Source organism: Ictalurus punctatus, chromosome 17, assembly GCF_001660625.3.
Source record: "Ictalurus punctatus breed USDA103 chromosome 17, Coco_2.0, whole genome shotgun sequence".
Taxonomy (NCBI): Eukaryota; Metazoa; Chordata; class Actinopteri; order Siluriformes; family Ictaluridae; genus Ictalurus; species Ictalurus punctatus.
Window position 1 is genome coordinate 2,486,148 of NC_030432.2, and position 24,274 is coordinate 2,510,421.

General features: G+C 39.1%; 1 protein-coding gene across 1 annotated transcript; it reads left to right on the forward strand.

The window, feature by feature from the left end:
- The first annotated feature begins 2,439 nt into the window (after positions 1 to 2,439).
- Positions 2,440 to 22,904, forward strand: mtnr1ba (melatonin receptor type 1Ba). The gene is made up of 2 exons (XM_017490347.3): positions 2,440 to 2,912; positions 19,236 to 22,904. Exons 1-2 carry the CDS (start codon positions 2,681 to 2,683, stop codon positions 20,099 to 20,101), a joined length of 1,098 nt encoding a protein of 365 aa, XP_017345836.1. The 5' UTR covers positions 2,440 to 2,680; the 3' UTR covers positions 20,102 to 22,904.
- Positions 22,905 to 24,274: the final 1,370 nt, after the last annotated feature.

Genomic DNA, 24,274 nt, shown 5'->3' on the forward strand with positions numbered 1-24,274 from the left:
TACAAAAGACAAACATGGAGTCGTTCATGTTCTTTTCCCACTTTGCTCCTCAAACGCACAGAGTTTGAAAATGACATCCTTACGAGCTCTGACTTTCCTTTTCCTAGGTAAGTCCAAGTAAACCTCAACACAAAGAGTCAGTCAAGAGGAAGTCATAGTGTGTGTTGAATGGCATTTAATGGATGGTGTTTCTTGACCTGCATTCATGCATGCTTGCACAATCACTCCCTTTCTCCAACTGGCTAACTTGTCGTTCGATAGCAGTGTTCCCAGAGCAAACAAACAGCTGGTTCTTGACCTGCCAGCTGGCAGACACTTCCACATAGTGCTTGGCTGGCTCAAATGCCAACGCTGGAAGCCTAGTACAAACACGCTGCACCACTTGCCACTATTACCTAGCAAGTCTCTGGTACACAGTCCTGGAAGCCACTTGATCATCGCCTCCTTCTGTCCATTACAAACAAGTCATTTTAAGGCAACAGGGTATCTGTAAGTGCCCTTGTCTGCCACCACTGTCTGCAGATTTTCAAGTAAGTGAAGAGGACATGAAGGAAATGAGTTCATCGGGTGCTTGGCAGAGTCAAAGGTGCTTGCTTGTTTGCGATGCTTAGCCTTATAATCAGTCCGTGCTGGAGTGGCTCACATCTGCTGCCTCTCATCTTCAGGGTCCTGAGCTCAGAGTTAATGTCTTTCTCCATTGTGTCCATGTGGGTTTCTTCTGGGTTCTCTGGCTTCCTCCAACTTCCCAAAATCATGCTAGTAGGTGACCTGGCACGGGACACCCTGGATGGGGGGCCAGCTCAACGCAGGGCATAATAGCACACACATTCACATACTATGGACCATTTGGAAATGCCAATCAGCCTACAGTGTATGTGTTTGGACTGGGGGAGGAAATCCTAGAAATATGGGGAGTACATCCAAACACCGCACCCACAGGGCAGAGGCAGGGTTCGAACCACCAACCCATGGGAGGGCGAGTGAGGCAAACATGCTAACTGAATCTAAAACTGCAAAATACAACAGTGTTTGTTGTGGTGTTGGTATGGGGGGGTGTTTCAGAGAACAAAACTACGCACTTGCTTTCCTTCTTTTCTCCTCCTCTCTCTCTCTCTCTCTCTCTCTCTGCACATCTCTGGGGGTTTCCAACAATCTGACATCAAAGAGCAGACAGAGAGAAAGAGCGAGAAGCCTTGCGCTGCCACAGAATCCAGGCATGCGCTTATATAACACACTCCGCTAACGAACCCATATGCTGGAACACACAAACCACCGAGACATCCCAACACACACCAGAGGCCGCCCACATATACACACCATGCAACATCATGTTGTTGTCGTTCAGCGTGCGCCAGTGTGATGGTTCAAAAGGCAATCAAACACCTGGATCTGAGTGGGTCGGTTTCGCTTGCACTGTGACTGTTTGACAGAAGAGGCATCATGGGACGCGTGCTGGCTCGAAGAGATAAAGAGCAATATATAACGTTATTCTCTCTTCACTGTCTGTATTTCTTCCAGACAAATCCCACTCGCTCTCGCTGTTTTCTTGTGGTGTTTCCATGATGTCTTCTTGTATGTCTGTCTTGTACGATCTAGCTGGATCTCTAGCACCATTTCACAGTGAAGCGGACCTCAGTGAAAGCGGTTACACTACATGCTAGCCTCAATAAAGAAAAAGTTACGCAAAATCTACCAGACAAGGACACGCACTAGAAACTCAGCACCACCTGGAAAGACTGAAGCTTCACCCAGACCAGACCTGATAAGACACGTGTCCAAAATAATGTCGGTTTTGACCCCAGATATGATGGGATAGATCACTACGGTAAATATATCACCTGCTGAGTAATATTTCCAGACACAAGAGCACACAGAACGGGGGAAAATCATTGACATGAAGGATTCATGCTTTACCTATGGAACGCAGTGTTGCCTTCATACAGAGAAAACATTCAGCGCGTGTGCGCGCGCGCACACACACACCCTTCCATTTCACTCCTATTCCGCTTCTGTTGCTTGGGGAACCATTAAATTATAATTGAGTTCTGAGCTCGAGCCCCATTAATATAACACACCGCTCGAGCTCGTGTCTTTTTGTCCTCCCGCGGATTGAACGTATTTCCGTTAGTAAAGTTTTTTTTTTTTTTTTTGAGAGCGAGAGAGACTGAGCGCGAGTAGTGTTTAATAGCGCCCTGTAGGTGTGTGCGCGCGCGCTCGTTTGTGCCAGTGCTACATGATAGCTGTAGCTTACGCAGGCAGATATTACACGCGCGCGCACCTCTCTTCCCGCAATCTGTAACAGAAGCTCTCCGCTCTGTATGTAAATGCGAAGCGGCGAAAAGGGGAGGAGCACCGGTATATCCAAGCGCGCTGCGCGCGAGACTCGACTCTCGACTCGACACCCACCTGTCTGTGGATGGGATTTGGACCAGCGCGCGAGACACTCAGCAAGCGGGGTCGTGGGAACAGCGCGATCAAGTGACTTTTCAGCAAACTTCGGTGGAGCAGAGCGCTGCTCGAGCACGCGAGACATAGAAGAAGCGCACGAGCTGGAAACTTGACGAAATGTAACGGATTCGGGTTGGTTTATTTGAGGTGTGTGTGTGTGTGTGTGTGTGTGTGTGTGTGTGTGGAGGCATGGCGGAGAGAGCGCGCGTCTGAATGAACGGAGTTGTCCGACATGCCCGAGGATGTTGCGCTCATTAGGAACAGGACAGGAGCGACGCAGGGTCACGCGTGGGGCGCCGAGGTGTTGCCCGGAGATGGAGGCGGCGGCGGCGGCGCGCGACCGGGACCGACATGGCAAGTGGCTGTGCTCGCGAGTGTGTTGATCTTCACGAGCGTGGTGGACGTGTTGGGAAACACGCTGGTCATTGTGTCCGTGCTCAGGAACCGAAAACTGAGGAACGCAGGTGAGCACGCGCGTTGGTCTTTACATGGGCGATAAGCACACTGTATGTGTGTGTGTGTGTGTGTGTGTGTGTGTTATCTAAGTCGTCATGCATTCATTGCTTTGACGTTCAACAGCGCGTCTCGTGCACAACGGTTTCTTTCACGTGCACTGTTGCAGCTTTTCCGCATCATGAAAATAAAAATGTCATGATTAATTTAAATGCGCACTAATCATTTTGCAATAAATAAACTATACCACGAGCTTGTTATTATTATTATTATTATTATTATTATTGTTGTTGTTGTTGTTGTTGTTGTTGTTGTCGCACGTGCGGACGGGTGTTTGCAGCCTGTGGTGGAGGTGGTTTTTACACTGTCATTTGTTAATACACCCATCCTTACCAGTGTAAATAAATGTATGTGCATGTGGTTGTTATATATATATATAAGATATGAATATGCATTGTTATGCATGCATACTTTTTTTTTGTATTTAAGTAGTTTATTAATATGCAATTTTTAAAAATGAGTTAAACTTTAATTCACCCTTTGTTTCACGCAGGAGTATGCTCCTAATACATTTGATTGTAGAGAGGGGTATATTTTTGAGCACCAAGATCAAAGCTGTCCGGATTTTAACGTAGCGTAAGGATAGCTCTCCTTTATTTTGGACAAATATGAAAGAGCGTACACGCTTGGGGGGAAAATATACTAAACTCTACCATTCCTTGCTGTGTTTGTGCCTGTAGTTTAGTATTTTTTTTTTCTAAAAGACCTTCTCAGAGAAGTCCAGAGAGAATAAGAATATTAACCTAATAAAGGGGAAAAAAATGTCTGTATGTATGTAAAAAAAAAAAAAAAAAAAAAGACCTGCAATGCTTTTACACACGCTGAAGTCTGAAGAAAGACCGCAGACCACTGTGATGGCAGAAATGATACAACACCAACAATTAAAAAACAAGACATTTCCAAAACTAAAAGGTGTTCAAATGATTGTTTTTCTTTCCTTTATATTAAATTGTATAATAAAATATGAAAATAGAACAGGAAATAGGAATTTTCAGTAGGAAAAAATGTAACGTCAACTCGGCTCGTGTTTTATTAAAGGCGGTTCAGCTATCATCATCTTAGTTCATATTATAGGTCAAAGCCCAGGCAGGTAGGGTCATCACAGGAATATCCGTCTAAGGCTCGGAAAGGCACATACGACAAACCAGACTTTGCAAAGACACACAGGGGTATAAATAGTCAAACTGATCACAAACTAAGACAGTACAGCTGGACACAATCAGGTGACGTGCAAATGACAGGACAGGGGTGAAGGAAAATAGATGGAAGGAAGGAAAATAAACAATAAAAATGTATTTAAATGAATTCAAACCTGATATATTATTAATACCAGTTACATTCACCCCTCAAGCAAAAATCTTGAAAGTATGTGGACACCCATATGTGGTTCTTCTCCAAAGAATTCTGCAGAAGGCCTTTTACGGTATGCTGTAGCTTTACAACAGATGGGCCTAGCCCTAACCTGTTCCAGCATGTCAATGCCCTGTTGCACAAAGCGAGGTCCATAAAGACGTGGAAGAATTTGTGATCTCCACAGAGCCCTGACTTCAACACCACTGAACACCTTTGGGATGAACTGGAACCATGCCGTCTGGTCCAACATCTAGTGGAAAGACTAGACTCCATGTTAATGCCCATGGTTTTGGAAAGGCATGTTCATCAAGCATGAGTGGTTAGCTCATGTGCCTTGCACCTCTGTAGTTGGGGGTTCGAATATCACCTCTACCCTGTGTGCACCGTGCTTTGATTGGGGGTTTCCTCTCCCAGTCCGAAGACATGCGTTGACATGGTTGGCATTTCCAAAATGTTCTGTAGATTGCGTCCTGCGATGGGTTGGAAGCCGTCCAGGGCGTCCCCTGCTTTGTGCTCCAAGTTCCCTGGGATAGGATCCAGGCTCCTCCACGACATAAGGCTAAGTGGCAGTACGGGAAATGGACGGATGTTCATCAAGCACATCTGGTTGTGATCGGTTTGTGCACATACTTTTGAGCACAGAGTGTATGTTAAGGCTTTAAAAAACCAGACTGAACTATAGTAGGAAATCCATTTGTGGTGCTACCTCCCATAAAGGGTGAGAAGAATCTGAGCGGGATCAGACCTTCTAGAATTATACATTATTGTCAAGCTGCATAAGATTCATTATCATGGAACACAAAACAAAGCAATTACTGACTGGGATTTCTTGCTCAGTGATTTTGTAAACCCCTTAAGGATAATCTGTTTTTAAGCCATGGTCTCTATAAGGTGGCTGACTTTCTTGACTACCCTACCAGTGCACGTGATCTGACGTTGCATACTCCATGCAACCTGAGTGACTCGATGCTACCCCGCAGGTGCAATTATATCAGGAACGGATTTGCACTTGATGTCTGAAATGCTCTGTATTTATAGTGTTTAGAGATCTCTCCACTGAGTAATAGTCTGTCCTGACTGGCTTTCTTCCTCTTGCCTCTGGGTAGAATCATATTCGCTCAATAACCTTTGACTTATTGAATGATCTAATCCCCCCAAAGGCTTGTTTTTGTCTTTCTGATAATCAGCAGTAACTAAAGAACTGACTTCTGAATCAGCCTCTTCGGCTTCCTAAACAAGCAGGTGGCTGATGCTCTACAGGAGACTGTTTTGATGCTTCTCACTACCATTTTAGTCCTGTAGTGTGGAATTGAATCACACTGTTGATTCCAGTTCGTCTGAAAGTTTCCCATGTGAGCCCCAAACATTCAGTTAAGTACCCTCACTTCTTTTGTTTTGTTTTTTCGTCTTGTCCACGAGCTTGTTTCTTTTGTTCTTTAACAGCAAGCTGTTGTGCTGTATTTGCAGCTTCAGGAAGAAGAGGCATCAAAGTCTTTATGAAGCTGCTGTGGTCAACAACTACAGGGTCTCGTTTGAACATCACATCAACCGGGAGTCTCAGAACCCCGCCAAGCATAAGGTGCAATGGTGCAAATCTGGTTGCGTCAGAGATTCTGAGAGTTAAAAAACCCCCCTGGGATGGTAGGATGTGTATTATCAGCTCCATACAACCTGAGAAGTTCAGCAATTAACGTACTCGCAAAGTTGGCTAATTTGCGCATGGGAAGGCATGGGCCAGCTTTGTGAAATATGACCTGTGACCATTCGCACATCTCCTGAACGCCGTTTGCCGCTTGCAGCACACCAAAATTTCCAAAGAACTCCATGGTTGGAGATGCTTTTTATCTTTGGCAAGACTTGACATAATGATTAACGTCTTAAAAAGACATACTAGTGATGCACAGAAAGGAAAATTCTGGGCCGAAAACCGAAACCAAAAATGCTTTTTTTTTTCTAAACCCATTTTAAAATAGCTTTTTTTTGTTGTGTAATTCTGTTTTTATTAGACTTTTTGATTAATTTCATGAATTTAATGAATCTGAATTGACAAACTACAAGCCAATAAAATGTCCACATTTTTTATTGAAACTAACACATCAAAACAAAAACCATATTAAATATATTATTCTTTATTCAGTTCTGTAACAACCAAATTTAACATTTTTTTAAAATTATATTTATAATATATTATTTATAATTATATAAATAATGTAACTTTAACTATTAGGATATGCAAAACAGCAGTCAAGTAACGAACTTAGCAACTCTAGACTAGCATCCTGCAAATACAAAAAGGTTAAATACGCTACACAATCATTTTAACGCAAGCAACAGGCAGAACACAGAACGGCCGAGGGCCTCTCTTCGGTCGTTGTTGTTTTTCTGTACTCTGCATATAGAACAGGACGTCCTGTTGTCAGGTGGTGTACAAACCTGTCGTGGAAAAGTGCTTCGGCACCGTTCAACACTGCAGATGGCAAATTCGATGTCCTTATCAGAAAGTATTTCCAAACCGCTGACATGATCGGCCTTTGAAATCTGAGCGGTGAGCACTGAGGGGCGGGACAGGGCGGAGCGGGATATAATTTCGGCTCATATTTTTGGCCGTTTTTCAGTTTTCGGCGGTAAACCCTGCATGGAAACTGAAGCGTTGTTATTTGTCCTTGAGGTCCCATGAAGTCATGAATCCCAAACAGTGCTTTGACTGTTGATAGAGACCCTGTGGAGTATACCATCTTCCACATTGTTTGCTGAGAGGAAAGACTTTTAGAAGAAGCCGTGCCTTCTCACATTTTGAAGGTGGCATTTTCACAGATTCCAAAAGGAATAACCAGTGCGTTGCAGTCGGGGGCTTGTTTCTGACTTTGCTAGAGTTCTTTAAGCGAAAACATCAGGAGGGTTTCTTGGGCTTCCTGCATGGACGACTATTGAACAGACTGGACAAATTGCTCTGCTTGTGACTATGATGCCAATTTCCAGCAATTGTGCGTGCAGTAGGGAACCTGGACAACCTCAGCACTGTGAGAAACGGGCAGGCATACTTTTGGAGCTTACTGGCGAAACGTTTTGCAGACGTCATTTTAAGTTTAAAAGAGGAAGAAGCAGCCTTTATTTTTTGTGTATAATTTACAGCACTGTGAAATTCTTTTCTTCGCATATTCCAGCTTGTAAGGACGTTGGAGTCAGAGCACAGGGTCAGCCATGATATGGCACCCCTGGAGCATAAAGGATTAAGGGACATGCTCAAGAGCTTAACAGTGACAGCTTGGTGGTGCTGGAGCTTGAACCCCTGGCCTTCTGATAAGTAACCACAAGCCTTATCTATTGAGCAAGCACTGACCCATGATGACATGATGGTGGCATTTACAGGCTGCCCCACACAGGGGAGTTTCTCCATCTCTCCTCCTGGTCAGACCCATCAATCTCAAGGACAGTCATATCCCATACGCCACAAGATCAGATTGAAACATTTCAAGCATTTTGGGTGTATCTGGTGACCTCCATATTAAACCAGAACTATCTCTTCACTCAGCTCTTTGTCTTCAGATATCACCGTCTCTTTGACCATTCAGTTTATGATCAGGGGAACATAAAATAATTCACTTCGAGGTTCAATTCCTTGCAAATTCTGCACTGCCTGGGCATCTTCACGCATGCATACACACTGACACGCACACACCCACACACACACACACCACTCCAAACGTCCATCTGTATGATTCCTTTTGAGGGTTTGTTTCTCTTCACCCACACATTCTCTCTCTGGATGTGGGCCTATTAGTGTAATGGGTGCTGCACCTGAGATGTGTGTGTGTGTGTGTGTGTGTGTGTGTGTGTGTGTGTGTGTATTTGGACTTTTCTGACTCAGTCTAGACAGGATCTGTATCCTCCAGCAGGCAAAAAATAAAAGATAAGATGGCAAAGAAAGATCTAACTAGTCCCCATGAACTGTTGAAGGATGCAGTGCATCCTGGAAGACAGCCGACATTAATCCCCCTGAAGGACCCGGGTCACCAATATAGCTAGTCATAATGGTATTGCGATGATAACTCTGCTTTGTGTAGTGATTCGAGGGGATTTATTTATAGATATAATCTATACATTAGAGCAAAACCTGTCCATGTATATAACGTTATGGGGCAGGACATCTTTGACAGCCGGATTATTGTCTCTTTTTTATTTTCCTCCTTGGTGCAGTTTGGTGTCATTCCACCTCCTGTTTTCTTTAGTGTTGTATGATAATATAGCTCCACTAAAATGTGGAGTTGTGATAGATTTTTTTCCCTACTTATTAGATACGTTAGCCTTGTAGCTCCTGTGCAAAACTAATGGTGTGTGTGAAGCAGTGTCAGTAAGGCTGTGCACCCAGTCAACATTTAAACTGTGGTGTGAAATCCCTTGACTATAAAACCGTGAAAGAATTATGTGTGTGTGTGTGTGTGTGTGTGTGTGTGTGTGTTGAAAATTCCCAATCCTTCACCATGCAGCCATAAAAACATGAAAGTAGTGTGTGTGTGAGTGTGTGTGTTTGTGTGTGTGTGTGAGTGTGTGTGAGTGTGTGTGTGTGTGTGATTCCCATCAGTATGATGGAGGGTGCTCCTTGAAATGATGACTCATCATTTGCACACTTATATAGCTAAAATTCTTTCATCCTTTGCACACACACACACACACACACACACACACACACACACACACACACACACACACACACACACAGGATTATAGAATTGAACAACGGACAGTAGGTCTTCCAATTTAGTGTGACTGTGTGTGTTGAATTCTGGGTAAAAATCAAATAGAATTATGGGCTATTTTGGTGAGACTGATTGTGGCAGATGGTTAAGATGGGACCACATGGCCGACATAATCACCTTACCTTGATTATATGATGAATTATAGGTAAACTCAGGTGGAATTATGAGTAAATTCAGCTTTAGTTATGAATAATATCAGGTGGAGTCACTGCAGGGGTTAGAAGTATCTGTGGGTCCAGGAAACTTTTCACAAAAACAAAATAATTAAAGAGCCAGATCAAATTTAGCATTAAATCATGCTGGATTTAAAGAGACGATTCCATGTTATGGTATAAAGCTATGCATTATTGTTGGTAGTTAATAATAATAATAATAATAATAATAATAATAATAATGACCACCAGGTGGCAACTGAGTAAATTCAGTTCACTTTGTTTGTTCTTTGAAATATCCATCCATCCATCCATCTTCTACCGCTTACTCCTTCTTCAGGGTCGCGGGTGAACCTGGAGCCTATCCCAGGGAGCATTGGGCACGAGGTGGGGTACACCCTGGACAGGGTGACAATCCATTACAGGGCACAATCACATACACACTCACACCCATTCATACACTACGGGCACTTTAGACACGCCAATCAGCCTACCATGCGTGTCTTTGGACTGGGGGAGGAAACCGCAGTACCCGGAGGAAACCCCCGCAGCACGGGGAGAACATGCAAACTCCACACACACATGGCCCTGGCGGGTGTTCTTTGAAATAGCTATTGATAATTTAATAGAAAACTGATAATAAATAACTGCGCTGTTTTGTTTCTGGTTAAAAAATATACACTATATGGCCAACAGTATGTGAAAACCTGACCAGCCATATGTGGTTCTTCCCTAAAGCGTTGCCACAAAGTTGGAAGGACACAATTGTATAGAATGTCTTAATGATCTGGCATTCCCCTGTGCACAAAACAAAGTCCATGTAGACACGGTTTGCCAAGGCTGGAGTGGAAGAACGTGTGCACAGAGTCCTGACCTCAACCTCACTGAACATCTTTGGGATGAACTTGAACACTGACTGCACCCCAGACCTCCTCACCTAATATCAGTGCCTGACCTCACTAATGCTGTTGTAGCTGAATGGACAAATCCTAAAAGAAAAGCCTTCACACAAGAATAGAGGTTATTATAGTAGCAAAAGGAGGGGAGACTAAATCTGGAATGGGATGCTCAACAAGCACATATGCGTGTGATCGACCAGGTGTCCGCATACGTTTGACCATAAAGTGTAAATGTTTGTATAAATTCAACAAATCACGGACCCTGAATTTTCCCCGAATGCAATCAGTCCTTTCAGGCCTTAAGGAATGATATTTGTTAGTGCACATACACAAACCTTATTGAGATATTAAGGGCAACATAACGTGGAATTATGGGTAATATCAAGTGTGTCAAATCAAATCAGGCCAGCACATGTACCGGACCGTTAAGATGTGAGAACTTAGCTTATTATTTTAAGGCACTATTTCTTTCCTGAGTTATAACACTGAGTTAATTTCTACATGAAATTAACCACAATTATGGGTAAAACTAAAGATATTTTTAGTATTTAATTATCTTAAAATTATAGTGTAGATAATTATAGGAATTATGAAATCTGGTGAAACTATGTGTAAAATTATGGGTAATATCGTGAGGAATTACAGATAAAACTGGGTGAAATTATGGAAATAATTGGGTGTAATTATTGGTCAAATTGAGTGGATTTATGGCCACAATAGGAGTGAGGAGTGTGTGTTTGTGTATTGGGAATGCTGACTCTGGATTTACGGTTCTTGCACTCTCTCTTCTAATGGCCTCGCTGAAGACATGACAAACATAATCCATTTTGCCTGCACTGCGTAGTGCTCGAGTGCTCTGCTGCTTTGCAATCTTGACTTGCCCAAGATTATTTTGTCCAATTTCTGTATCTTTCTCCAAAAAAAAAATATTTAAAATAAAATAAAAATAAGATGGCAAAGAAAGTTCTAACTAGCCACTCAATGATCAGCGCAGCGCAAATTCATTTGAATTCTTCCCCCAAACGTCTACTCTACAATATTACCGCTAATCAACAGTTCCTATAACAGATGGCACACAGGAATAAGAGAATATTTGAAACTATTTTAAATAGTCCTAAAATTCTTAACGGAATTGACAAAGCCCTTGAAAGAAGCAATAATGGACGGTTTACAACTTTTGAAATAAATAAATGAAGTGTTTACAACAACATTACCATGTTCTGTTACAAGTAAATAGACGTGATGTGATACTAAACTTTTAAAATAATAGGTAGATGTGGGCCTCCATGCCCATGTCTTATACCATATATGATGTGGGTGGAGGGCGGTGGAGCCCACATCAATGTATTTTAGTATGTAATGTAATGACTGGAGTGGATTTACTGTAATCGATATGCATGAACAAAACTTGACCATGTATATAACATTATGGGCCTGGACATCTTGGACAACCACATTATTGTCTTTTTTCATTCCGCCCGCTGTTTCCCATAATGTTGTATGATGATATAGCTCCACTGAAATGTGTAACGCTAGATTAAATAGGCTTTTGTTCCTTGTTAGATAAATTAGCCTTGTAGCTCCAAAGCAAAAGGAAAAGTGTGTGTGATGAAGTGTCAGTAAGGCTGTGCACCCAGTCAGCATTTAAACTGTGGTGTGAAACATCACATACAGCACATACCCAAACATTTATAGGAGATTAGAGGTAACATAAAGTGGAATTCAAGTGGAAATGGGTAAAACCGGTCCAGCTGGACAGTTAAGAAGTGAGAATATAGCTTATTAAGCAAGTATTTTGTCAGGCACTATTTATCCCTTCCCTATCCGAAAAGTCAGGGACCAGTGGGAACACGCTGAGCAAACATCTTACTCCGAATATGTTGAGCAAAATCCACAAAAACACGATATAGCTGCTGAGAAAATACATAGGGCGTAAGGGTGAACATGAAGAGCATAGGTTAATAAATAATAAATATGAAATTATGTATATGTAGTTTTACTCTCATTGGTTCCTGACTTTTCAGACAACCTGCACTATAGATAATTATAGGAATTACAGATGAAATCAGGTGAAATTCTGTACTGTGTAAATGCTGTTAAAACTGAATGGCTAAAATAATTACAGATAAAGTGGTGAAATTATGGGGGGCTAATGGGTGGAATTATGGGTAAAATTGAGCAGATTTATTGCCCAAATTGGAAGTAATTATGGGTAAAATTGTGTGGAATTCTGAGTAACTTTTGGTGAAATTATAGATGAAAATGGGTGAAATCATGGGTAAAAATTGGATGATATTATGGGCACAATTCGGTGGAATTATAGGTAAAATTGTGTGGAATTATGGGTATAATTGGGTATAATTATGGGTACAATTGGAATTATGGGTACAGTTGTGTAGAATTATGGATAAAAATTGAGTGGAATTATGGGTAAATTTTTGTAACATTATCGAAAAAAATGGGTGAAATCGTGTAAAATTGGATGAAATTGCGCGTACAATTGTGTGGTATTGTGGGGAAAACTGGGTGAAATTATCAATAACAATTAATCAATAAATAATGATTTTTGAGTACAATTGGGAGGAATTATTGGTAGAACTGGGTATAATTATGGGTACAATTATGTGGAAGTATATTGTAAGTACATTTGCATGGGATTATGGGTAAAATTATGAGTGGAATCAAGTTGATTTTATGAATCTGTTAAACCGTTCCAGAAGGTTAAAAAGGAACCAATTTTTGGTTGCATTGACATTTTATTTTACATAGAATTATGCATCCAACTGGATGGAATCATGGGTAAAACCAGGTGGAATTGTATAGTGGGTATTTCTGCACCTGGTGGCAAGATGCTAGACGGTTAAAAAGAGACTGTAAAGACGAGAAGAACAGCACTGTCATCTTCTTCCTTTTGTTATTTATGGGATTAAGGCCTTGATGTTTAAGAAGGTCAGAGAGAGAGAGAGAGAAAGAGAGAGAGAGAGGCAACACTGAGAATGCTCATGCCAATAAAGCTTAAGGAATTGCTATAAGGAGGAATGAGCTGGAGAAACAGAGGAAAGAGAGAGAGACATTTACCTTTGATTCATCTGATGCTCTTATCACTGCTCCACTCATCCGTCATTTTGTCACCATTTGTGTAGGAAAGGAAAAGAGAGAGAGGATGAGTGTGTGTGTGTGTGTGTGTGTGTGTGTGTGTGTATGTGTGTGTGTGCTTGGCTTTTCATCTAAAAATGTCATGACAGGCCAGTTTACACACTGGCTGTCTGACTCATCGTTCTCTTCCATCATATCCTCTCCTTTATTTTCTGCTCTTCTTCTTTATCTTTTGTAAATATGAATGATACTCATTTTCATGTGTGTGTGTGTGTGTGTGTGTGTGTGTGTGCGCGTGTGTTAGTTTTTTTTCACAAGGTGACATTCAGTGTCTTGTTAATGCAGAGTGATGCGTTTGCAGATGTTACACATTAGTGAGCATACAGCACGATAAACTGTGTGTGTGTGTTTGTGTGTGTGTTTGTGTGTGTGTATTTTGGGGGGAGTATCATTGTTGGCGTTCCTTGATGATGACCCATGATTTATGAACATCTTTTCACCTAAAATATTTAATATGCAGTGAGGGGAAATACAAGCATTCGTCCTGTATTGTTTTTGTTATTTAACATACTATCAGTGTGTATATCCTCTTCAAATTTACATACAATATGTACTTCGACATTACTACAATGTCCCGCAGCACCCACAAGCCACTGCACGTCAAGCGCTCACTGCATACACCATGTCACATGACCTCGAGCACCTGAATCACGTTGTTGTCTAATTAGCAGTATTTAAGTCGCGCGTTGTATAGCACTCCTTGTCGGTGTCTAGTCGTTCTCACCTGTACGCTTTGTCACGTTCGTGTTGTCGTCCAGCCTCAACGAACGTTTCATGCTCATGTTTCATAGTCTTTGTGTTTAACTTACATTCTCTCCATAAATAAACACTTTCCTGCACTTGCCTCTGCCTCCTCTATCAAATCCTAACACACCGTAATGACGGATTAATAGGAATAAAAACCTCCGCTTTATGTTACTTAACAGATTGTCCAAACATATTTTAAAAAGTCTGAAATTCCTCATTAGCATAAATATTCAGACACTCTCCTACACTCAAATATGAGTTGAGGTGCAGCGTATTTCCATTATAACTCTACTGCATGGGTTATTACATATATAGTTTTAAAAAAATGGATTGTACTTGAATTCGTTAAAGTCATAAAAATATATTAAGGGGTAGTTGGTAGATTGTTGCCGTATGGCAACAATGTGCAGTGGTGGAAAGGATCATATAATCAAACATGACACAAAATGTATGAGATTGCAATTCCAATTACTGTATTTTCCAGACTCTGAGTGGCAGAGTTTTGGGGGGTTTTCACCACCTAGTAAGCATGTAAAAGTTGAAAAAATCTTCTAGAAAGAAATTACCATTGTTAAAAGTATGGGGATGGATTTACTCGCTCAAAATACATACAAAAATTAGATCCAAACATGTTTTGGGTAAAGTATCATTTTAATTCTCTCAATAATTCTTAATTCCTTCTCTTGAAACATAACATTTGCAAAATGTCTGAAATTACAACCGTTTTTTTTTTCTTACTTTGAATGTGAAAAAGAAAATGTTAATATACTATTAGAGAAGCCCTACTGTTTTTTTTTTTCACTATGTATTCACTGTTTCAGTTCATGAAAGCACAAACCACAGTTCCATTATCGCATGTTGTTTCCATATGGCAACAATTACATTTTAACATTTAACAGAATACTCAAAATATATAAACTGATTTAAATGACAACAAATAAATGTTAAATCATATCAGATAGTGTTTAATTTCTTTAATCTTTAAGTAGTTTTGCCAAAATATTGAAAACATATACAAATGTATCTCACAAATACAATTTTGAGAGCCCTCTGATGATGACCACCACTATGCCATGTGATTGCAGAAAAGGAAGTGCAAACGGCACTTCCTGTTCATGTGACATGGCTGCTTTTTTGTTATGTCAACGTTAAAGTCCCCTTTTTTCCCAGTTACGTAGGAAAATAGTAGTTTTTTATTATTGCCTATCAAAAAATTTGATGTAAATGAATTGTTGCCGTATGGCAACATCATGCAGTAAAGTGTTAACCATGCGATGTTTCTAGAATTCTCAACTGGTCAATAATTTTTTATCAGACATGATTTGAAAAGGCACATTTCTGGCTATTTAAATTCTCATAGCTGATACAACAAAACCAAACCATGAGGTCAGAGGAAATGTCTAAGACGGGATTGTGTCAAGACTTAAATTTTGAGAAGGGAACCAAAAACATTTCTGCTGCATTGTAGGTCCTGTTTAATTTTGTTTATTGCATATGACCAATGAGCATCGATGTGGTACCACATGAGTGAATCCAAGCTCCTGTCTGTAGTGACTAGAAGAAAAAAAAATCCTACAATGTTTTTAACATTACGTGTTGATGATTAAATTCTCAATTAATAAACAAACAAAGGTGAAAGGTATGATGGTTGTGAGTCAGGGTTCAGCGGTCAGAGGTCTTCGTTTGAAATATAGCGCACCCCAGAGAGGTCGAAGATTCTAATGATGCTACGATGTCAGTGAAATTCGATCAAGAGCTGACAGGCAAACACACACACACACACACACACAGTAGGAAAAAGAAGTTATAATCTGGGTTCCACGCCGTCTTAATTTGTTTCCGTAATATCTAAAGCAGACAAACACATTAATTATTAATACGTTTATCTTATCTTTGATACGTACACTTTGTTAAACCCCAATTAGAGATTCAGTCCTAGCTACAGGTGTAAGCTAAATTCGTACTACGGCAGTTTTAAACAGCTCGACACGGGTTTGAAATCCAGTTTAGATTTTTTTGCTGAAACGAGCATTTTCAGCAAGCTATATTTTCAAAGCAAATGCATGCAAGGAGAAAGAGATGCAGGGAGGGGGTATTAGGGAAAGGACGAGCAATAACAGCGAGATGAAGAAAATTATATAGGGAGAAAAAAATGACAGTGAATTATTAATTCATTATAAATCTGTGCGAAATCACAATATATTTAACACGATCAAGGCCCATCAAGTTCTTAATGCGGATTTAAATTCATATAATAGAGCTAGAGAGCATCCCAAATGTTTTCTGGACACTATTCCATAGTTTAAAGCGTGATAATGCAAAAACGTCCTCCAGCTTCCATCGACGTTATCCACAACTGACTAAACAAATTAGTGTTGTGTTTCAAATCGCATGTTTATGTCTAGACCAAGTACTAAGTGCACTATTACATTTACTGTTTGAATTTTAAAAACCTCTAGATTACACATTCTAGATTAGTTCATACTTTTTAAAAATTTTAGATCCGAGATATGGATCAAAGCGGCGATCACAACAACGGTGGAATGTTATTAGAGCTCATCAGTCTGTCTAAATGTTCACAATTCGACATGGAAACTACCATGTTAGTGTTTTGGCTCTAACGTGCCATCTACTGGATGCCACTTTTAATCCTGCAGATGTACATGCAGGGTATGTAGGCGAGTGCGAAATTAATGGCGCTCGAGTATACACCCTGCCTTTTATAGGCTTGTTGTTTCTTCATTCATATGGCATTGAACGTCTAATCATTAAGTTTTTTTTTTAAATTAGTACTAAATCATGAAAAAGTGTTTAAAAGTATTAATATGACTATGAAAGGTCATTCAATTTTATTAACCATGATAAACCTTGATTTGAGCTACAGTTTGAAGACAGAAGAATTATTCCATGTCCATTTTGTCCTTTATGCTCTATAAACCCCACCTCTTCCACTCTGTGGTGCATGATGGGACAGTTAATGAAAAGGTGTTCACAGTTTATTCCCCGGTCATCCATTTTGCTTGTATATTTGTTTGTACTTCTAACCGGGCTGTGTCTGCCTACAGTGCAGAAATAGTTCGGACAAAATATGAAAAGTGGGAAGCCAAGAAGGTCAAAAACGGCCATGTGGTTATGTGGGAAACGAAAGGGGTCAGAAGTTGACTGGTATAATACATTGATATGGAAATCCCAACTCACTCTAATATTCGTTTTATGCTATAATGGCACAGATAATGTGGTCACGAAAAGTTACCAAAGAATCATTTAATTAGATTGTCTGTGTTCAGATCAGATTTTAATACTTTAACTTTACTCCGCTAGCTAAATTACACGAGCTAATTAGAGCGAAGGAAATTGAGTGTGTAAATCTCAAAGGAAATCACTTAAGCTTCATCGTTCTTGCTGTGAGTCCGTGTGTGTTCCTGTTGATGAAGCTGCTCCTGCTACACGGTTGTTGTTTTTTTCACTACGTTTACATTCTTGAGACATCAAATTTGCATTTCCAAGTCCACAAAGGTGTGTTAAAGTCTTGGAGTGTGGGTGTGTGGGTGTGGGTGTGTGTGTGTGAATTCATTAGCAGAGCAAGAAAGCATCCCTTTGTCTCAGGTCATTAATGTTTTAATTGTAAATTAAGGTTTAATTACCTTGTGTGTGTGTGCGCGCGCGCGCGCGTGTGTGTGTGTGTGTGTGTGTGTGTGTGTGTGTGTGTGTGTGCACTGCTTTGTAATTCTATCATTTAATCATGGCTGTGTGTTTATATGTGTGTGTGCTGTATTGAATTCTGTGTTGAACTCTGTCTGAACTCATCACTCTTGTTTATAAATGCGCGCACACACACACACACACACACACACACACACACACACACACACACACGCGCGGAGCCAAAAACACATTGTGTGTGTCTGTTTCGTGGTATAGATCATAGAGATGCTACTGAGTTGCTCCTGGATCACTCACCTATTCCAAGCTGTTGCATGTGGGTTGTGTTGTATCTCATGTTTAACGGATGTTTAAAAACAGAGATCCATAAACATCTAAAGAGTAAAAAAAAAAAAGAGAAGTCAACTTTAAAAAAAAAGTCTTCTTTAAATAGAGTATGTCAGAAATCAACTTTAAATAAAGACAGAAAAAAGACAACTTTCAATAAAAACAGAGAACCTTAAAGGAAGTCAACTTAAAAAATATTATTTTTTTAATTTAAGGGCTCAAATTTAAGGAGTAGTCAACTTTTAAATAAAGTCAACTAAAACAGGACTTTTAATGAATAAAACTTTTTATCAAGAAAAAGCCTATATTAAATAAGAAATAGTCAATTTAAATAAAATGAGTCAACCGTAAAAGTCAACTTTTTTTTTAAATGAAAAAAAGAACTAAAATTTAATGTAGTGGTCAACATAATAAAAGTCAACTTTAAATAAAAGCAATTAAAACAGAAATCAACATACACACATAAATCTTAAAAATAAAGTCAACGTTAAAAAGAAACTTTAGTCAACTTAAAAAAAGTCGACCTTAAACAAAAAGTCAACTTCAGAAAAGAAATCAACTTTAAAAAAAACTTTAATTAAAAAGTCAACCTTGAAAAAGAAGCTTTTTTTAAAAAAAAAAAAAAAATCTACTTAAATCAAATAAAAAGTCATCTTTAAAATAGAAATTAACTTAAAAGTCAAGCTTTAAAAAGTTAACTTTTTTTTTTTTAAAAAGAGAGACCAACTTAAAAAAAATTAAATTATATAAAAAGTAAACTTCAAATACAAAAGTCAACTTAAAAAGTCAATTTAAATAAAAATAACTGAATAAAAAAGTGAAATAAAAAAAGTTTGACTCTTTGTGAGTGACACTGATTTTATTCACCTTTAATTTACCTTACATTTAACACGCTTAACTGATTTATTCACGTTTAAAAAAGACCGAATTGTTCATGATGAAAATATGTCCAGTAAAAACAGTTATAATTTGGCTAGTAAGCTACAAAATACAGTAACGTGCTAACATTCTACACTAACCATTTAGTTTAGTTCATTTTAATGTTACTTCTCCACATTAGCCATATTAAGTAGCTGGTTTGATATGGGATCACTAGACAGCTAGCTAATCTGCAAACGCTGTCCGCAGGTGTGTCGTTATTTGCATGCATGGGTTTGTGTTTGTTATATATAATGTTATTTATCTTTGTGTGTGTGTGTGTGTGTGTGTTTCTGTTACAGGTAATGCATTTGTGGTGAGCCTGGCATTGGCAGATCTATTGGTGGTGTGTTATCCGTACCCGCTGGTCCTTCACGCGCTGCTGCACTCCGGCTGGCTGCCTGGTGAGACAGAGTGTAAAGTTAGTGGCTTTCTTATGGGTGCCAGCGTCATTGGCTCTGTCTTCAACATCACAGCTATTGCCCTCAACCGCTACTGCTTCATCTGCCATGCCCACACTTACGCCAAAGTGTATGGCCGAGGTGGCACGCTGGCTCTAATCACACTTGTGTGGGCTCTAACGGGCATCGCCATACTACCCAATCTCGCACTGGGGTCACTGACGTATGATCCTCGCGTGTATTCTTGCACTTTTAGCCAAACTGCGAGTGCCGGTTACACCTTCGCCGTGGTGTTCGTTCACTTCCTGTTTCCAATTGCCATCGTAGCATTCTGCTATGCACGAATCTGGATGCTAGTGCTGAGCGTGAGACGGCGAGTGGCTAGCGACACGAGGCCACGCCTCCGGCCGAGTGAGTTCCGCCATTTCCTCACCATGTTCGTCGTCTTTGTGCTATTCGCCGTCTGCTGGGCACCGCTCAATCTGATTGGCCTAGCCGTTGCCATGGATCCACCCAAAGTGGCACCACTGGTTCCTGATTGGCTCTTCGTTGTCAGCTATTTTATGGCGTATTTCAACTCGTGCCTCAACGCCGTTGTATACGGGCTGCTCAATCAGAACTTCCGGCGTGAGTATCGGTGCATCCTGATGTCACTCTGCAAGCCCCGCCTCTTTCTGCAGGATACATCGAGGGGTGGAACAGAGCGAAGCAACAAGCAATCGCAGGGTAACAACAACAACGATCAGGCAAAAGCCCAGACTATTTAACGATCCAGGAATATCAGAGTACAATTATGGATACACATTAGCAATATAGCATAAGACATTTCCTATCCAGTAATTCCCCAGCAGAACATGGACACAACGAGAGAGTGGGACAGAGAGTCAGCAACACCATTCCAATAACATTCGGCATTATACACTCTTCAGTACTGTTACTGCAAAAGATGGTGGAAAGAGACCTAGCTAAAGCAAATCAGTAATGCTGAACCAATTTCTAATTTCTATATCTAACAAAAGAGCATCAGTAATGCTACACTAACAGGTACAACATTAGCTATGCCTAACATCCATTTCACCAATCGGACGCAGAGACTATTTAACTCCAATAATGACAAAATTTACAAACTAAAACTATGAGAAGGTAGACTGCATACCTACTGTAGCTACAGTGTTCTTCTTAACAGCAACACAATGCTGAGAGCCAATCTTGCCAAAAGAAAATGGTGAGAGAAAAGGTTGAGGCCAAACAAACTTTTCCTTCCAGTAGCTAACAAAAAACAGTCTCCTCAATGCCAGTTAACCATTCTAAAACGGTTGCACCACTTACCCACTTACAAGTACGTGTAAAATGCTCTGTTAGCATCGTACAATTGCTCATTTCTCATTTTAATGGTTCTGATTCGGTTTATGAGTCTTTCACTTGTAAAGGAAAAGACCAGGCATTGAATTTGCAGGAAAAGAAAAGCCATTTTTCCCCAACTCCACATTACAGCTATGCTCTTTTACTACAGTATCTGCAGTTTACAGGCCAAACGTGACCCTTAAAAGACTCCATTTCATGAGCATTTTCATGTCCTCTGAGTCATGACCTTTTACACTACATTAACTCAGTTCAACAGAAGAACTCATGTTGAAACAGCGAAACAGTTTCGTCCCGGTGCTATTATTGTTGTTTTCTTTTGGGTGTAACAATAATCATTAGTAGTTTTTACCAACTAAGAAAACTGTGACCATTTCAAGTCGCTCAAGTGATTAAGATTTCTAAAGTTAATAGCTCATTTGAAACCTTGCAGCTTCGAAATTGACATATTAGCTAAGTGAAATGAATTTGAAACTCGATTTTAAAGACATCGGGCTTTGCTTATTTATTTATTTATTTATTTTTGTAAAGTTGTGTGTGAATGATTTGTAAGCCGAACCGAACAAAACATTTTAGCAACGCTGATTTTCCTCATACTTCATACACAATTTACATTTGGTGACACCCACAAAATTCCATAAAAGGATAAGTGTGGTCTGTGCTGAATATTTCAGTAATGCAACTCAGCCATTGCAGTAGGTCAGCTACCATAGACACACACTAACTCTTCTTTCTTCTCTAGGGTGCCATTACTTTTGTCCTAATTGAATGGTTAGTCTTATTTGTCTTAATCATTTGCAGGAGATCTCTTATAATACGAATGTTTTCCCGAACTAACTGGATTTTTACAAATACCACGGTAAATTTTCCCACAAAAGATTTATGAATAAATTATTTTGTATCCAGTCTCAGAAATGAAGCCCAATGTGAAACAAATATAACATGAACTGTAGCAAAACAAACATAGCATTTCTGTCAAATAAAATGCACTAGTATAGGAAAAGCTGCACCTTAAGATCATAAAATCATCAATAATTTGTTAGCAAAGTTTGTACTTACCACTGTTGCTACCAGTGATGCTTTAAAAGTCACTTGTGTATTTTGCATATAATTCCTGCTTTAGCGTTCTGCTACTTCATTTTGCCCTAATGGTGGGGAAACTGTTATAACTAACTGATAAATGCACATTCTAAATTTAAATTATATTCACCCCAGGGATCCAATCATTTTATACGTCTACTGCAGCATTAGCAGTTTGGCTAAACTAAAGAGAACTTCAGCTCATTTATTAGTATTCATTCCCCCCAGCGCCCTTCCATATTCCATAACTGAAATTCTGCATGAGTGCTGTGTAAATCTGAACTCAGCATTTACCCTGCATTGAAATCATTTCTATAATGTTTGCTCACAATTTCTAGCTAATCCAAAATGCTACAAAGAACACTTACTGCTTATTTTTGCATAAACCTCAAGTCCCAAATTGAGATTAAGGAAAACAATTTATTATCGTTAGAATTTTACAAGAGCAGAAAAAGTGTTAAACCACAAGAAGTGGCCCAACTTTCTGACAGCAATATGCTAGTTTAATTCTGCTAATCATAATTGCGCACAAAACTTTCATCATAGCCAAAAAAATTGTTTTTTAAAATAGTACGGATAATCTGAAATCATAAATAAAGGTTTTACACACTAGTAAAATAACTTGGAAATGTTCAAGCAGAGCAAATAATTGTGCTAATGTCTATAACCTACTTCTGTATATGTGTATGTGTGTGTGTGTGTGTGTGTGTGTGTGTGTGTGTGTGTGTTTGTGTGTCAGGTTTAATTTTAAATATGGGGACCACATGAACACCTACAAAGTAGGGACTTTTGAAAAGCAGAGCTATTCCTTACATCTTTTATTTTTGACCATCCTTGCAGTGTGATATCCGTGTGTGTGTGTGTGTGTGTGTGTGTGTGTGTGTGTGTGTGTGTGTTAGCTACCGAAGACTTTGAACTGTGAGCTCTTAACTCTTTTTATGTTAATGTGCCTGATGTTAAAAAGCCTCAAACATGTCACTTCTGCAAAAGCAAATTCCATAAATGCCTCAAATTTACAAAATTACATTTAATTACATTTATTACATCTATTTAAGCCTCAAAGTCAAACCAGTTAAACTGTGTTAAAGCTTTTGCAACAGCGTGGATGTTAAGACTGAACTCAGTGAAGTGTAACATTATACACACACACACACACACACACACACACACACACACACACATATATATATATATATATATATATATATATATATATATACGATTCAATGAAATCGTTGTTAAAATTATGTATTCTCTTATGTTTTATGGTTTAATATGTTTTAAGCATCTTGGAAGCATTGAAAGGATTCTGGTATATTTGCGAGAAAATGACCCAAATATTAAGTAATACATACAGTATGTTGTATGATTTTTCTAGCAAAAACAGCATTTTAGTTTATAAAGAACGATCTATATAAAATGTGTTTTGTATGCCAGTGAAAACTCAAAACAATTTATCAAATGGAAATTATGTTGTTTTTAAATAGTAGGCCTTTGTTAACGTTAAATTTCCAACAAGTTGCCACAGATGTTTTTTTGTTTGTTTGTTTCTTGTTGTTTTTTAAAAAATGGATGTTGAAATCCATCTAAATTCAATTTTCAGAGTTTTACAACTTCCAACTTGGTGTTTGTGCCCTCATTAACCTCCCATCACCACTCAGAAGTGCTGTACATGTCAGCTTCTTTATACAATTGTGAACTTTGTAGTCAATTTCTATTAATGTCGGAGAGTCTAAGAAATAAAACCATTTTGGAGCTTAGAAAATTAAACAATAAATGTAAAAAAATTCACTGCTTTAGACCTATAAACAGAAGCCAAATTTTGGGATTTTAAAATGACGTGTCATTTTGCAGAAAAGGTTGTGAATTTAATGTCATATTAATTTTTATGGCCTCAAACTTCACTTGAGCTCATAAAGTAATGCAAAAACACTTGTTTGCTGTGTTTGTTTAAATGTGGGGAAGTCAGTGAGGGTGAATTAAACACAAGTCTTAGTACAAAAAATTCCTCAAATATACTACTCTATAGTATAGAGTAGGAACATGTATATCATATAAACTGAAGCCTTGTGGGTGAATTTAAAAGCACAATCAGACTGATGTTAGGAGACTTTCTTCAGTTTACAACTCTAAAGATTATCTTAGTAACATGTTTTTGTCACACCAGTGTGTATGTCTATGCATTAAACTCATCTCACCATCTGTCGTGATGATGATAACTGGATATCTTAGTATCCTAAGCAAGTGTCCTAGTATGTATCGAGAGTATTTTATAACTGTGCTTATGATTCTTTGCAATGTTGTAGCATTACTTTGAAAGCATTTTAATAAATTATAATGCTCAATAAAGCTTGGGTAAAGCATTATAATTGACTATGACAAACATTACTGTTTTATTTATTTCATTTAAACAGTTTAACATCAAACAAAAGTATTTATATTGAGTAATATGATATAATCTCTCATAATAGATGACATAAGAAAAAAAATACTTAACA

Coding starts and splice junctions, on each gene's coding strand:
- mtnr1ba (XM_017490347.3), top strand. CDS start 2,681: ATGCCCGAGGATGTTGCGCTCATTAGGAACAGGACAGGAGCGACGCAG. Junction 2,913..19,235: donor CCGAAAACTGAGGAACGCAG/GTGAGCACGCGC, acceptor TTTCTGTTACAG/GTAATGCATTTGTGGTGAGC.